The 16,590-nt window shown below is 39.2% G+C and overlaps 2 protein-coding genes across 5 annotated transcripts; one reads left to right on the top strand and one right to left on the bottom strand.

The window, feature by feature from the left end:
* The first annotated feature begins 14 nt into the window (after nucleotides 1-14).
* Nucleotides 15-12,150, top strand: cd27 (CD27 molecule). 4 transcript variants are annotated; one of them, XM_040117633.1, is made up of 7 exons: nucleotides 15-70; nucleotides 4,379-4,520; nucleotides 4,606-4,731; nucleotides 7,614-7,745; nucleotides 9,689-9,733; nucleotides 9,833-9,937; nucleotides 10,108-10,693. In XM_040117633.1, the coding sequence occupies exons 2-7, from the start codon at nucleotides 4,379-4,381 to the stop codon at nucleotides 10,233-10,235; spliced, it is 678 nt and encodes a 225-aa protein (XP_039973567.1). In that variant the 5' UTR covers nucleotides 15-70; the 3' UTR covers nucleotides 10,236-10,693. The 4 variants fall into 4 exon arrangements, 3 of the variants coding, with proteins under 3 accessions (XP_039973567.1, XP_039973566.1, XP_039973565.1); XR_005706403.1 differs by lacking the exon at nucleotides 15-70 and adding an exon at nucleotides 11,999-12,150 and having other exon boundaries at nucleotides 417-4,520; nucleotides 10,108-10,294; XM_040117632.1 differs by lacking the exon at nucleotides 15-70 and adding an exon at nucleotides 417-827.
* On the bottom strand, nucleotides 10,785-16,339 carry si:dkey-260g12.1 (tumor necrosis factor receptor superfamily member 5). The gene is made up of 11 exons (XM_040117601.1): nucleotides 16,086-16,339; nucleotides 15,839-15,908; nucleotides 15,587-15,638; nucleotides 15,120-15,230; nucleotides 14,760-14,903; nucleotides 13,261-13,357; nucleotides 12,986-13,023; nucleotides 12,071-12,187; nucleotides 11,787-11,809; nucleotides 11,578-11,683; nucleotides 10,785-11,375 (listed from the first exon to the last, which is right to left on the bottom strand). Exons 2-11 carry the CDS (start codon nucleotides 15,905-15,907, stop codon nucleotides 11,104-11,106), a joined length of 1,029 nt encoding a protein of 342 aa, XP_039973535.1. The 5' UTR covers nucleotide 15,908; nucleotides 16,086-16,339; the 3' UTR covers nucleotides 10,785-11,103.
* Between the last annotated feature and the right edge of the window lie 251 nt (nucleotides 16,340-16,590).

Raw genomic sequence — 16,590 nt, 5'->3', positions numbered from 1 at the left:
GCCTTTGGGGGCAGAAACACACGCTCTGAAGAAAAAAAAAAAAAAACCGTCTGAAGAGAAACGTGAACAGGTGAGCGCCATGAAATCTGCCGGTGACTCACCGTCAGAAAAGATGAAGATGAAGATGAAGCTAGGTGCATGCATGGCGGTCCATGTCCCCACACTGCGTTCCTGGATTCACACTAATATCTCATTAATTAATGATGCACAGCCCCGAAAATGGTTGAGGGTGTAGTAATTGAATAGGAGAAAATTATATTGTTTTGCAAAATTCACTTCAATTCAATTTTAGTTATGTAGCACCAAATCATAACACACATGATGTCATGGCACTACACAGAGTAAGATCAAGACCTTACAGTATTATAAGAGAGAAACCTAACAACCCCCACAATCGGCAGCACTTCACCACAGGAGGGAACCGGGCGCATGGTGGGCGGCCTTGACAGGTGTTGCGCCCTGCAGCTCCAGAGTCAGAAGAACCTGCAGAGTGAGGAGAGGGAGGAAAAAGCACAGACAACGGGAGAGAGAAGACAAAAAAGTCAACAGGAAGTAGCGCGAGTTGTTGAGAAAAAGAGAGAAGAGGATGCTCAGTGCATCATGGGAGTTCCCCCAGCCACTAGTGGGGAAGAGGGGGGGGTTCAGGGCTCACCTGAGCCAGCCCTAATTATAAGCTTTTTCAAAGGCCGAAGTTTTAAGCCTCATCTTAAATGTGGAGCGGGTGCCTGCCTCCCAAACCCCAACTGGGAGCTGGTTCCACAGGAGAGGAGCCTGATACCTGAAGGCTCTGCCTCTCATTCTACTCATGGAAACTCCGGGAACCACAAGTAAGGCTGCATCTTGAGAGCGAAGCGCTCCATCGGGTGTAACAGGATACTATGAGGTCTTTAAGATACAGTGGAGCTTGGTCATCAAGGGCTCTGGTCTAGTTTTTCGGCATCCTTTTGAGAAAGGGTGTTTCTGATTTTCACAATAGTCCTAGTGACGTGGTTTTGTGTGTGAGTCAAAGGATATACCCTGCTCAAAATGACCCCAAGGTTTCTTACAGTAGAACTGGAGGCCAAGGTAATGCCATCCAAAGTAACTATATGATTAGATCATATTTTTCTTAGGTGTTTAGGAGCAGGTACAATAACTTCAGTTTTGTCTGAATTTAGAGGTAAAAAAATATTACAGATTATATACAGATTATCAAGGCCTTTATGTCTAAGACATTCCTGTAGTTCGAATACCTGATTAGTTCCCTCTGGCTTCATAGCTAAATTCAGCTTGGTTTCATCTGTGTAGCCATGGAAATTTATATGGTGCTTCCTGATAATATTGAACTTCATGACTAACTTTTGTGTGCATGGAGGAGTCATAGTAAACGTGAACAAATTGGAATCTATCCGAAAAATTTGACTCAGTCCTGCCCAGTGCGGTTCCTTTAGCCCCAATGACATGTTCCAGTCTGTGATAAAATTTTGTGATTGATGGTGTCAAATTCAGCACAGAGATCTAGCAGGACAAGTATAGAGACGAGTCCATTGTCTGAGGCCATGAGAAGATCGTTGGTAACTTTCACCTGCGCTGTTTCCGTGCTAAGATGTACTCTAAATCCTAACCGAACATCCTCAAACACGCCATTCCTATCTAAATAATCACATAATTGGTTTGCAACAGCCAAGCTATCTGGATCAAGAGTAGGCTTTTTAAGTTGAGGTTTAATTACTGCAACCTTAAAAGCCTGCTGATGTCGATCTTAAAAAACCTTTTAATTTTTTTAGTAAATATTTATTCATCATGAAAATTTTAAGCAGAGAGAGAAGGAATTTGCCAGTCAGGGGCACAAGATGAGGTCATGATTAGAGGTAGACCAATAAATCCAGATCTGCCAATATTGGCCAACTACAGATATGTCGATATCTGTGTACATGTTGGCAGATAAAAGGAAATTGCATTACAGAATGACAGAAATGCCAAAATAGGTTTGGGGTAGTTTAAAACCATGTTCATTACATAGTTTGTCCAACAGAGAGAACAAGTTGATTTTTCAACTATAAAAGATTCAGTATGAATTTTAGTCACAACGAAAAAAAAAAAAAAAAAATCTGGGGGATCCATATCAAGATTGTTTGTATATGTTAAAAATTACTATCAGCTGATATTTAGTTATTAGAGTTTTTTAAACTCCCAAATATGGATATCAGTATCAGCCTCAAGAATCCAGCATTGGTCAGACTAAAGCCATAAAACGTAGTCCCACCTTAGTTGATTCTTTAGTGGTGCAAAATTGAGCCTTGGTTGATGAGTACTTTTAGTTGTCAAACAGAGTAAAATTTGAGGTACTCAGTCATAGATTATGGATAAAACACTGAATATGGTAACTGAATAGATTTAATAGTTCTTTATACATTAATTTTCAATTAAACAATCTCTGATTTATTCAAAAAATTTCATAATTACCAGTCTCTCCATGAATCAACTCATGAGAAATTTCCTTAAAAGCTATTAGTTTTTAAGCTATGACTTTTAAATTATTAACTAATATAGATTTAATGTATAAAATGAGATATATATAGAGGAAAAAATAAAGTGCTTTGGGTTCATAGTGAAAATCCCCCTAGTTTTTTTTGGTTTGTAGCATTCCTGCATAGAGTACGTGCAGACAATGAAGTAAGTAGTAATTACGGACACCATAATTTAGAAATAAATAAATAAAAGGAGGCTGGGTTAGACTTTATTCAGCGGGTCAGCTGAGTGTAGCCTCACATGACTTTTTTCGGTATAGTTCATGAAAGAGCTCAGTCAGCAGAGCACGACAAGTACATCCTCTAAAAAAAACCACATCCTTCCTTTTCATTAAGCAAACAAAAAAAACGTGTCTACATCTCTCTCTCTCTCTCTCTCTCTCTCTCTCTCTCTCTGTCTCTCTGTCTCTCTCGCCCTTTGTCTGTATCAAACACCTTCATTGGCACATCTGGCACACAGACACTTATTGTAGGTCCTCTCATACATGCACGTGCAAACACTCATGCTGCGGAGTTTCACACAGTATTTCAGGCCAGCAGTGAGGTGGACCGCCCAGCTCTAACTCTGTGGGTAGATTTTGTGATTCTGGCCGTGCGAAAAAAAAGCTTTTGTTTATAACCTGCATCAGAACCCCCATATGTTCCTGGCAAAGGTTTCTCTGAAGTTCTAATCGAACATACTAATCCTTACGGTCAAGCAACACTAATAGTGAAACCTCAAGATAAGCATGACCAGGTTTTCTACAAGTAAGCTCAGAGTGATTTAGTTGCTCAGTCATCTCTCGTCCAGTCATCAGTGTACTCTGTTTGAGTGTTGCTGCTCGCCGAGAGCCACACAGAACCTCGGTGGCAGCCCCTTCACCATGCTGCTTCCTTCTGTGAAAACTGAGCTCATGCAGAGGTGAACAGTGTGGTGAGAGGAGCACAACATGACAGCTGAGTGGTAGCACCTAACCCTCTTATTTAGTTTAAAATGAGAATCTCTTTTTATTGCTCACTCCTGTGTGTCATAAAGTTGCAGAGAAGCTCATCATCATAATGCCAATTCTTGGAATAATGTTTATCTCCTCAACAGCTTCCTGTAAGAGCAACAGGGTGTTTTGGAGTTAAATGAGTAGTATATGATATTTTACTAAAATGACCTTGTCAACCAACTACAAGAAGGAGAGAAAGGGACAGATGTAAGGAAGAGAGGGAGGGAAAGTATTAGGTGGTTTGGAAAGATGGTGCCTGCGGAAAAAAGTGGAGGCTGGAGGATGGCATGTTTCTATGAGCAGAGCCAGGTGGTCGCCGCAAAAACAGAGAAAGGAGATGAGTAGGGCAGAGAGCTTTCAAAGACACTGTCAAAATGTTAGGCTTTCACAATGAGTCATCACTTACATTTTATGAATAATCCCCTTACACACTTCTGGTCCCCTGTTCAGTCTCATATTCAGAGGGTCCCATGTTACATCTTGTCTAACCTCCTCGTCCACTGTAAGTACCTTAGCAAGAAATTTTCAGCTGTAACTTTCGATCAGACCTTTGTCCTGTCATGTTGATTATTTGTCGATTTATACATTAGTGTTCCTGTAATCTCACTTGCAGTAGGATATAAAGTCTGTATAGTCTTTGGATTAGTACAAGCCTGATTTTCAGTACTACTGTATGTACGTTACATATTTTTCAAATCTGAAATGTGTGTATTTATTCATGAATTACCTGTCTACGATGACTTGTGTGAATATTGTAACGAACTGACGATGTGCAAAGTTTCACTCGTTCTCTGTTGGCGTTATATCTGTACAAATAAATAATTGTTCCCTACCCACCTTTTTGCTCCTCCTCCACCCTCTTTTTTCTTTCTACCACTTGTTCCCTATTCCTAGATGCAGCCAATTTGTTATATTGCTTTTACTCTCCTCTGCAGTCTCTCATTCCTCTCTTCTGAGCTTTCCATACAGTGCAATAAGACACAATATGCCTGGCCGATAAAAGCAGCCAAGTTTTGCTGTAACAAGTGCCCACCAGGTACAGTGATTTATTTTCATCTAGATATTTATTTATATTTTTGATGCAGACAGGTTATAACTGTGAATTCCTGTGTGTCTTCTAGGTAAATTTATGGTTCGGCGTCAGGAAGACTCCTGTGAAATTGTATGTGACTTTTGCATGGGGTCCAGATATATCGATATCTTCAACGTGGAGATGAGTTGCAAAATTTGCCAAGAATGCAAAAAACGTGAGTAATTTCACAGCTTTTGTTTTGGGGTGGAGTGCCATGTTTGTGTGAGACCTCAACTGTGTTTAGAATGACGGCAGGGACAGTCTTGCTAACAGCAATGTTATTAATACGTTGTATATGATATTTTACTCTGTAGCCACTGGTCACAGAGTTTCAAGAATGTTTTAAAGGGGTGATTACTAGCTCCTACAGGAGATTTGAAGCCTCCTTTATGTTGCCAATTTGTGCTTTAATAACACGTGTATCATTAACCAGGGTACAGGAAATAAATGTTTAAAGAAGAAGAATGCTAGAAATCTTAACAAATCGAGCTGAAACACAGAGCAGTAGTAAAGTCAGTCTTATTTATATAGAGCTGCCTCGACCATTTGGGTTGAAAGAGAAAGAGAGAGGGTAAGAGACAGAGAGAGCGTGAGAGAGAGCGACGGGAGGGGGGGAGCGGGAGAAAAGAGAACATAGCACAATGCAAGTTCTACATAAAGATGTATAATAATAATAATAATGATAAGACTAATAATGGTAATAAGACTAATGATAAAACCAGTAACAATAATAAGACTAATAATGGGACTAATGATATTAATTGTAGCAGTGGGTGCTGAGCAGGATCATAAGAGCAGTAGGTGGCTTGCAGTCACAGATCCAGAGAAAGGAGAGAAATGAGAAAGCACAAAACTACAGGAGAGAGAAGAAGTGCAAGAGAAGAATGATGCTGTAACTCAGGCATCATTCTCTGCCTTTTGAAAGTGATGCGTGAGTTATAGCAGAAAACCTTAAAGAAGTCAGACTGTGAGTTGTTACTCAACTCTCTCTGTACTTGTTGATTTCAGAGAAGTTTGCCCATAGAAACCTAAGGTCACATATGCAAGGGGGTTTCCCATTCCGTGTATCATGGTGGGATACAGTCAGAAAGAGATGAAAGAGAGGAGGGGAGGCAGGGTCTGAGAAACCCTCTGTAAACCAGCTCAGGAGGATATTGGGGTGGGCTTCTGCAGCAGAAGTTCATGTTGACATGATAAGGATACCAGCATCAGCAGCACAGCCCACAAATGCTGATAAAAACAGGAGGAGGCTGAAAAAGTAGACCATCATTATGTCAGTGGAAAAAAAGAAAAACACAGAAAAGAGGTAAACATCGGAAAGAGCAGCAGACACAAATGTCATTTGTTATTACTCAGGTCTCTGCCCTGCTACAGGTGAGCAAAAACAGCCTGTTACGCTTATTTTTAAATGTCACTGTGGAAAAGGTTGAAGGGAGAACACACAGAAGTGAGAGAAAGTTTGTGATTCTCAGTCTGAAGTTTGAGCAAGTGAATATTTTAGCATTTACTGTGGCTTTTACATATTGTAACCAAAGCGTAAGCATATCTCAACCCAATGTTAACAGTGCAGCCGTAAACAAACCTTTTAAATCTGTCAATACACACAGAACTCTTTGTTGGCTGCCTTTATAAAAAAGCTCTTTAAAGCTCCAATGCTTTGAATTTGGGGGGATGAAGGTGGGTGTTCAAAATGTCAAAAACCTTTAAGCCTACACATGCAGGGGCTTTGTGCTAATTACGGGCTATGGAAAATTAATTCAGGTGGAAATGGTTCAACCCACACAAAAATCTCACACACGTATCTTGCGATACTACATGATCCACCTCTTTTCAGTTTTTCTTTGGTCTTCGTCAGGGGGTTAACAACTTGCAAGGATTTAGATGTGCATACAGAATATCAAAGAAAGCACAACACCACATATTTTAAACTTTATTATTAATATTTTACTACAGAATAACATATCCCTTCAAATGACATCAGTTACCTCATCAGTTATATCTGTTGCTCTGAATCTGCAGTCACCTGTAACGTTTACGCTTGTTTCTGTCTTTTTCATTTGCTTGTATATCCAGTAATAATCCAGTATATGAGTATATTCAGTATATTACAATGGATCACCATGGGACAGCAGAGTGAAGTGGTGAGTGGGGTAACAAACCGCTCAAACCCACCAACTCCACCCCAATGGGCAAGAATCCCTGCCAGCTCCAAATTCTCCAGACTGACTGCTCTGTGGTGAACTGTGACCTCTGGCCTCCCAGTGAGGAGGACAGGCTAAAAGAATATCAATATACATTGCCAAATGTAATATTAAATTCCCCTCACCTGCAGATTTTTTGATAATCTGTTGTAAATATTACATTTTAATGGCACTTGTGGGGATATTTTTTGTCAGCACTGGGTATAGTCAAGGCAAGAAGTCTATTTCTGAGATTATAATGACTTTTGTTTGAATTCTTGTAGCTATCTACCCTTTACATCAGTTAATGTGCAAGATCGCACCACTAAGATAAGAAGTCTCTTATCAATGACCCTAATTGACATAAAAGTATAACTATTTGTGATTTTCACTGTTGTAGGTTTATAATATTTTATAACATTTGTTTTATGAAAACAAATGTTATAAAATATTATAAAAATTGTATTTAAAACAATTGGTCACCAGATAGTCAAAGTTAGCAACTATCCAGTGATGACTATGGCACAATGGAACTCATATAAGTAGTTTTCTGTTCATTTGTGAAATTACACTGAAGTATGCAGTAAGAAAGAAAATGTTTCATCAAAGTGAAATAGCGCTTTCAACGAGAAATAACAGACGTGTCTGTCTCTAAAGAAGTGGTATCTAAAGTGATAATATAACCATCTTATGACTTAAAAATAGAATCTTTACCTGCCATAGCCCGGTTCTGAGTCATTTCATACTTCACATTTATGTCATGTTTTTAGACAACCTTTGTGTATGTGTGCGTGTTCATCACATACGAAAACACACATTATGAATCAGCTTCATCTTTCAATGACAATGTTTTTTTTGTTTGTTTTTGCTTTTACAGCAAACATGCAGTATAAATTCTACTGTAATGCCACTCATAACGCTGTGTGCAGATGTACAGCTGGCTACAGATGCAGTGACCAACCCTGCACAGAGTGTGTGTCGATACAGCCCATCCCTCCATCCACTACAAGTAAGATACACCCAAATTTCATATAGACCTGTTGAAATAGCAAAAAATGTTTTAATGCAGTCTACACAAGTTTAATTTCTTTATTTTGGGTGGGGACATCAAAAATCTGAGAGTCAGCTGCTACGTTACATTTGCAAGCTAATATTTGATTAGGAAAACCATTTTTACAGTCTGCACCAATGCACCATCTGTCAATCTGCTCGTTCACATCAATTTTCATACAGTTGTTTGAAAAATACAAAGTAAATACAAAGTATAAAAACCTGAAATTTTTGGATTTGTTGCTTAAATAAAATCTATTTATAATATGGAAAACACTGGGAAACCAACTTTACACCAGGATGAAAGGTTACCGTAGAAGTTACCATATTACCATACATTTTTTCATCAAACTTTGAGGTTCAGCATCTGTGGCACAACAACTGCCATCACTGCTTGGTGTGGTCAGAAGTACGCCTTTTGTACTCACACTTTACTGTGATGTTAGTGCACAGGTTGAACCAGTAACCAAAGGAGGGCAGCAAAACCACGATATTCAGCCTGTGCTAGGTTCCTCGTTCAATAACATGATTTTTGTAGTTTTTAAATGCTGTGGTTTAAATAAGAGATCGGAAACAGCCAGCCGTAGATCATCATAGAAGTTCAAAAAATTTTTGTGTTTTATTCCGTGAAAACAAGATGTTGAAAAGTGGAAACAAGACATAACGACGGAACGAGATTCATATATATGATGCAAACAAACGTTCAAAAGCAGCTCGCCCATATCACATGTGGCACCTCCAAACTGGGTAAAAATACCTAAGAAATGTCATGCAAATGTCATAATGCTCACACCAGTTGGTTATCAGCATTTTAGTATCTTTCAGCTCCAGGTTTTGGTTTTACGGACTGCAACTTTACTGTTTTAGTTCATTCTCACTACTCTCCTCAGCATCATTTCCAGAAGCAGCAGGCAGCTGTTTTGAGTGAAAAAAGTTCAAAAAAACCCAACCGTATACTTCTTGCCCTGCCCCAAACGGCTGTAGACAAAGTCTGCGACCATCTGGTGAACATAGTGGAGCATTTAGCAGCTAGAGCCAGATGTTTCTCACAGAAGTTAGTGGCAAACAAAACAGAGCTAAAAGGGGAAGGAGATACATGACACATGACTCCAAAAAAAATGATAATGTTCCTTTGTGTGGCTGGATGTGTAAATAAGCAACTGTTTGCTAACTTTTGAGATGATAATCTGTCAGTTTTTCAGTTTGTTAGGCACTCCCAAAGTGGCCAAAAAAATCTATTAATACTGGTTCAAAGGACATTCATTCCGGCTGTCAGAATTACTATGCAGATTTAGACTCTGTAATAGATTTCGACCATGATGATTTTTGCACAACATAATATTTTACTCCATCTGTTCAGTCATTCGGCCCTCCAGCGGCTCCATTAAAAGAGTGTCACTGTTCTTTTAAGGGGCCCAGAATTCCTAGCTACGTCCCTGTTTATCGCACTGTTCGACCAAAGCTATTAATTGTTTCATAGGAGAAAAAATAAAATTCACCAGAACTGTTTGCAGCCTTGGCAATGTGTTGTGGCACTTCAGGCATTACGGTAACCACAGCCACATACTACAACATTTCAGAGTGGTTGTTAATCTGAAACAGTTCTGCACTGATGTAGTTACTAAAAATAATCCAAAATAATTCCAAAGAATCATGCCGATAAACTCTTTTCGTGTTATGCCCTCAGTTAGTGACTGTATGTTTACACTGCAGTATCCATGGAGTACACACGTACACACAAGCTGACGCGGGTTACTTGTAAATCGTGATATGTGATAATAAATCTAGACTTGCTGTCCAGTGTTAAAAATAAGGGACTCCATGAATAGTTGAAGTATTAATGCCTGCACTGAGCTCATAAGTTTTTTTGTTTTTGTTTTTTTTTAAATCTTTTCCTTTCAGCCTCCACAACTGACACCCTCCCAACTTTCACTAAACCAATCAGAGGTAAAGTAAGCTAATGGTTCTCAGCCAATGAAATGACTGAACTCTCCTACCAGTGGTTGTGCATATACAAAAAACTGTCTCTTTGATACATTTTTACAGATACAGCGTGGTTCCTGGTGTTAAATGCCCTCCTTTGTACAGGATTGGCATTCGTTGTCGTAACAAAAATCAAGCCCTTTCTGCACTGGATCAGGTCCAAGCACAGTGAGTAGATTATTGTTATTTATAAAACTCCAGCAATATACAAATACAGAAAGTACACTGAGCATAGTACTTTTATCATTTCATAATGTGAATAAATGTATGTTTTTATAATATCTAAAGTGATCATTACCTCATATTTTAATCTCATTTCCACAAAAACCTCCCCCTAGTCTCTTGTTGTGAGGGATACTTTTTGCCTGACAAACCAGCACCAGTGCCACCATGCTCCGAGGATGAGGAGGTATCCAAGCCTGTCCAGGAAGTGTGTGGAAAATGTGACCAACCTATTGATGTATGAGTTAAGGACCAGGCGCGACAGGCGTTGAGCCCGAACTTGGAGGAGCAAGAATTTGACAGGTGGACATTTAGTAACGCATAGCTGATGCAAAATGTCTTTTTGTTGCATTGGACATATATGACTAATGGGACCAAACATCACTCCGGCCCGTTTTGGGAAATGGAACCACAGAGGGTGTACTTTATGTTTCAAGACTGATATGGTTTCCTGAGAGGAATCAGGACTGTTTGACGTCTCAGACGTAAAGATGAAGAAAAGTGTATAAAAACACAGAGATAAAGAATGTGGAAGAAAGTGAAAATACAGAATGGGACATTGTGACATGCATGAGTTAGAAATTGTTCACTGTGATTCTAAAATGTGGTATGTACTATGATACACAAAAGTCAAAGATATTTCACATTTTTACATTTATATGTGGTTATATAAATAGACTTTTTGCTGTAGTTGTTTTGTAACTTGCATACATTTCTACTTAGTTTTTTTTATTCAAAATAAAATTTTATTGTAATTAAAATGTCTAATATTTATGAAAAACATTTAACATTCAGGTCTAATACTTACAAGAGAGATGGCAGAGCTTATCAAAGAGTATTTACAGTCTTTCTTAAATTATAACTTAGAAAAGAAATCACCTTCCAGCCGTTTGTCACAAAATTAAAGTTTCTGGTGCATACCAACCACAAGTTTTCCCAGAACCTGCAGGAAATAATGTCACCATAGTGTGCCAGAGGCATGCCGGAGGAAGATGAAGTGTGTTCCGCACTCATCTGTAGTTTCACAGGTTCACAATACCTTCCTTTAAAAGAATGTGTTACGGTCACGGTCATAACAACCAACACCAATCCTCTGGGAATTTCGCAATGTATCATAACTCCTCCTCCTTGGACACGTGGCAGTCCTTCCCCTGCTCCTGGGAGGGGAAGAAAATGCTGTCAATCTCTCCACTCCTCTCCTCCTCAGAGAGATGAATACTGGGAGAGGATGTAGGATGACACACAGGACAGTCTCTTTCATCTTCCTCTTCACTGCCCTCTCTCTCAGCCGTCTTGCCACATTCAATTGTCGGACCAACTTGCCCTGTAAACTGGCTGAGCAAGCTGAAGATGACCGTCCCTGGATTGTGGACATGGACTGGACCTACAGAGACATTAACAAGTGAAGAGTGCACATAGAGGAATGTTTTACTTGAACTGCAGAGGTGCAGTAACATATAGTTTACAGAGTAGGTACAACTCAGACTCATAACAGTAACACAGCTGCATCTTTTACTCTTTTTTTTATTTTCTTAGTGATCGAGTCAACGTTTTCACATGAGAGTTTTCATTTCACTAATCAGTACCCAGATTGGCTGCTGAAACGGATGGTGGCTGCTGCTTTGCACTGAATGAGTCTCTGGGAAACTGATGACTTGACTCCTTTGACTTGTGAGAAGCATCTCGCCTTCCCTAAAGAAGAACATGACCATCAGTTTGGGGAAAACAAAGGATAATTGATGCCATATATGTAAATACATGATATAATGAGAACCAGAATCCTTTAGACACTTACCTCATAACACAGCTTTGCAATAGCTGAAAAACAGTAGATTAAGAAATGAGTAATAGTAAGGGATTTCTTTACACATGTCCACAAATGATGATTCAACATGTATATAATTTACATAGCAACTAGCAGACGAGAACATCTGAAGTGCTCATGACAAATCTCTAATCACAGTAATTTCTACACTTCTTACATGTAAAATGTTTATTGTTTCCCAGAAGTGATGGAGCCAAAAGGTTTAACTGAGACACCAGACACTGACCCTGTCCTGGATGGAAACACCATCTTACCTTGCTTGAAACATGTTTCTTCTCCTGGGCGACGGACGCAAAACAGGATCACAAGGGCTACAAATCCCACACCAACCACTGGACACAAGATGGCTGCCAGCTTACTGCTCGTCACGTCTGAGAGAAAGAAACAAGACTAAGAGTCTATAGTCACACTCACGGCTCTGTGAGGCTGCACTCGAGCAGAACAGTGATTTTAGCTGAACGCCAACTGAGTGCTGAGTGACAATGCTAACAATCCGATGCGAAGCAGGTAATATTTATTTATTTGCCAATGTAGTTTAGCCTGTCAGCATGCTAACATTTGCTAATTTTCAAGGAAGGTCACCAGTTTTGCGTGTGCGCATTTGGTCATAAACCAGTTGGACAAATTAGAACTTTGACCTGAAGATGGTGCTAGAGGCAAAGCCAGAGGATCACCAAAAAGCTTACAATTGATTCTGAGCAAAAAATGAATGTTTGAACCAAATGTCGTGGAAATCCATCCACCAGCTGTGGAGATATTTCACCCTAAACCTCAAATGTCAACCTGTCGGTGGCGCTAAAGGAAAAGTCAGAGGATCACCAACGTCATTAGAATCCATCATCTTGTAACCTTTAATATTTGTACAAAATTTTGTGCAAATTCACCCCATAGATTGTGAGACGTTTCACTACACTGGTAAAAAATAAAATAAAATTGACCTGCTAGTGGTGCTACAGGAAAAGTCAGGGAATCACCAATGTCAGTTGGATGTATCCTCTGGGCACCGTGGATATCTGTGCCAGATTCAAGGCAATCCACCCAGTAGTTGCCTAGGTATTTTACTAAAAGCCATAAATGTCAACTTACAGGTGGCACTAGAGGTAAAGTCTAAAAATTGGTCTTTGTGTCTCAAAACAATACAAATCAATCGTATTCTCATACACACTCACCTGCGTTGGGTGTTGGTGGGACTGACTGAGGGTCACATCTGTGTGAGATATGGGGGGGAAGTGTTAAATAAGTGTTGAGTATCTCAAATATGGGACAAAGACAGTCCGTGATATCTGTAATATCTGCACCAAATGCTAAAACAATCCTAATGTTGTACACTGTGACTTTGAGAGCATTTTAAGTCATCCAGATTTTGAGTGTCGTGTGAATCTAGAGTTTTAAAACTCCATGAGGTATTTATTATGCACTGTATCTCGGGAAATGAACAACTCACTTGGGAAATCGGCAGGGTTTGGCAAAAGTGCTGCTATGTCCTGAGGAAATTGAGGAAGGCGTCTGCTTATCATTTCCTGATGTCACAACTGTTCCTACTGGAGAACAAAAACGTCACAGGTTTGGTGTCAGATTTCAGAGGACAAACACAGGATCAAACAAAATCTCCCTGACATGCGTAGGTAACAGCCTAAGAGTTACAGTAACAGTAACAGATCATATACAGGTATATGAGAAAGGTCCACAGGTGTGAGAGACAGTGAGCAGATTTATTGGTTAATGAGATGATGGACAGTTTTTCCTCATATCATGTCACCTACAGCTACTTTCTGTAGAAATGCCAGTTTAAGCCAAAAAAAATTCAAACAATTAGTTGAGGATTTCCGTTTTACGAGTTTTACTATTTGCATTTTACATTTCCTCTTTTTGAAATTAGATCAAATATAACTGTTGTTCAGTAAAAGTCATATATTTGGGGCATCCTGGTGGCCCAGGGGGTGAGGCACTAGGCATAAACCACAAAAAAAAAGAAAAAAAAGAACAAAGTTTAAAAGACCACTTCTTAAAACAAGCTGTAGGACATCCATTAATAAACTGTTTATTAACATTACCAACTGTGGAGTTATTATGGTACAATCGTTTATTAACTTATACGTTGAGTGTGACCAGCTGGTCAAACAGGAGGGGTCTCCCCAGTGAATTAAAGAGCTCACTTAAAAGAGGAGCAAAGTGTTGTGCTGGAGAAGAATTTTCCACAATCTGGCAACCCAAAAGTTGTTTTCATTAATGGCTTATAACTGATCTGTAAAGCATTAGCAAATGATTTATTTACCATTAATAATGCAATAGTTTACAGTTTATAAACCCTCTATAAATGGTGCCTTATCAGGGAGTGGTACTGACTTGTTTTGGAAGGGGTAAGAGTTTTAGTGAATCTTCTCAACCTGCATGTAACCGTACAATTGATCAGAGAGCATGACATTTCTTTCATTTCTTTCATGTCACTTATTTCATATATCTACAGTTTGGGGGATTTTCAATGTTTCATTATTTCTTATCACCAGTGTTCGAGATGTACATATTCATGGCTCTCTGACAGGGACCTTTCATCAAAATGAAAACAACTACTTTTGATATTTGAGTAGATTTTCCTGTTAACACTTGCTTATGTTTACTAAAGTGGAACTTAATGGCGGACTATTAATTGTAATGGTTTATTTTCACATTGTGTTACTATTATTCTAAACAGAGGATCTAAACATTCCTTACACCACTGTTTATCTCACTGAGAGGGGAATCCCCACAGATCAGATCGGAGCACTGACAACATTTTTTACTGTCACGTGTAAATAACTGATGTGTGGCCTTTGGTATCGTTATTTGTCAACGTCTAACAGTCAGTGAAAGCCCCAGAAGTATGATTGTTAATGATGAGGCCCCCTGTTGGTTGAACCCTGTCTCATCTGCCAGAGTTGAGAGTCTGCACTGATCAGTATTTACCAGTTGTGGTTGTTTCCTGGATCTTGTTACAGAACCCGCAGTTCTCTGTGTACCGGACCATCTCAGCACATTTGAAACCAGCCTCACAGACGCACTTTATATTGGACGTGCTGGTGCAGTTCTGAACCACCTTCAGATGATAATCTGAGACAGAGGAAAATAGTGGCAATTTTTAGTTATTTTTATAACAGCAAAAACTTCATTTCAAAAATGCATTTCTAGAAATGCAAAGAGACGAGTGTTGCTATCAATATATTTTCGGTTTATTATAGAAACCCAAAGGTCCCTGCTTATCATTGCAGTCCTGACAGGGACGGATGAAACTGTTAAGTTAGTAGAAATGACTCATAGTTTCTTTACCTGGTCTGCAGTCTCCAAAGCAGCGATGACAGCTATCTTCAAGGTTCCAGTCAGTTGTGAAGGTGCCAGCAGGACAGGGCTGACACTCAGTGCACGACTTCTGATACTCACCTGACAGAACAGAAAGAAAAAAATGAGAACAACCGGATGACAAGGAGAGCGGAGAGCGCCTGCTCTCTCTGCCTGCATATTAATGAAGGATGTGGTCGTACAGCACAAAGTCAGCATGCAGTATGCGTCATTTTTCATCAAGACTGCCAGAGAGACGTTGAAAAAATAAAAAAAACACAGATAGAGAAAGATACTGTATGTAAACTTATACTGTCTCAGTGTTTCATAGTAATTTCCAAATATTAATCATTGCTGATTCATTCATTACAAACAGTGAGTCAAAGCCAAATTAGGAACAGACAGAAAAACAGATATAGAAATAACAGAAGCTCATGCAAGAATCATGATTTTCTTACCCGCAGGGCACATTTTACACTTTCTGCCATTGATGTCATAAGTCCTCTCTATCTGTAAACACATTAATACAAGTAAACATGAACCACTATAATAGTGCAGCAAAGTCCTGAACAACTTATCACATAGGTCATGTTTATACGTTTGGCTGTTTGAGCCATTTGATATATTTGAATAGCAAACAACCCTAGGCTTTTCTGTTAGATTATACAGTGATTTAGGTGGATAAACTGAAGAGGAAGGAACATTGTTACCAGCGGAGAGGTGAGCACCAACTGTGCAGATAACATCAGGACAACCACACAGTATTGCACAAGTCCCATTCTATCGAGAAAAATGTAGAAAATATTGAAATAAATGACAGACATCAAGTTGTCAACTACAAACACTAATTTGGGCATGTTCTGTAATGTTTACTGCAGCAACAAAACGTATCATAAATAAGGTGTTACATTAATATATGGTGTAAATTTAACAAAAAAACAAACAAATAATTATTACCTTCAATATGATGTCTTTTGTTCTCCTATTGTTTTGTTAACTTCCTCAAGTTGTTCTCTCTCTTTTTCTTTCTCCGTCTTCTCACTCACTCTGCCCATCCTCTGTGTCACTGTTTCCTTACCTGGTTACATCTTCCTGTCTTCCTGTCTCCCCCTCCCACTAATCTCTACCAGTCTGCTGCTGTCCTGTTTATATGCTCAGCTCTTTCACAAAGGACCCATCCGCTCTCTGACTAATGTTTCTGCATCAAAGCCTCATCACTTTCCGTGCTAACTGTCAGATCTGACGAAGAATGAAGAGAAAGAAAGAAATAGCTCAGTACACTGAACTTGTGTCAACAACATGATGGAGGAGGAGATCTTTTTGATAGTGGCAGTTATGATTTCAAATCCAAAGTCACAAAATATTTTCAATCGTATCTGAGTACATTTCTTAGGTATCCTATAGATTGTTCACCCAAAACTAATTCCTTGTGGTATCTAGTTATGCGGTGATTGAAGAAGTA

This window comes from Xiphias gladius, chromosome 22 (assembly GCF_016859285.1).
Source record: "Xiphias gladius isolate SHS-SW01 ecotype Sanya breed wild chromosome 22, ASM1685928v1, whole genome shotgun sequence".
In the NCBI taxonomy this organism is placed as follows: Eukaryota; Metazoa; Chordata; class Actinopteri; order Istiophoriformes; family Xiphiidae; genus Xiphias; species Xiphias gladius.
Note: the sequence above shows the minus strand (reverse complement) of the source record. Positions and strands in the feature narration are given on the sequence as shown.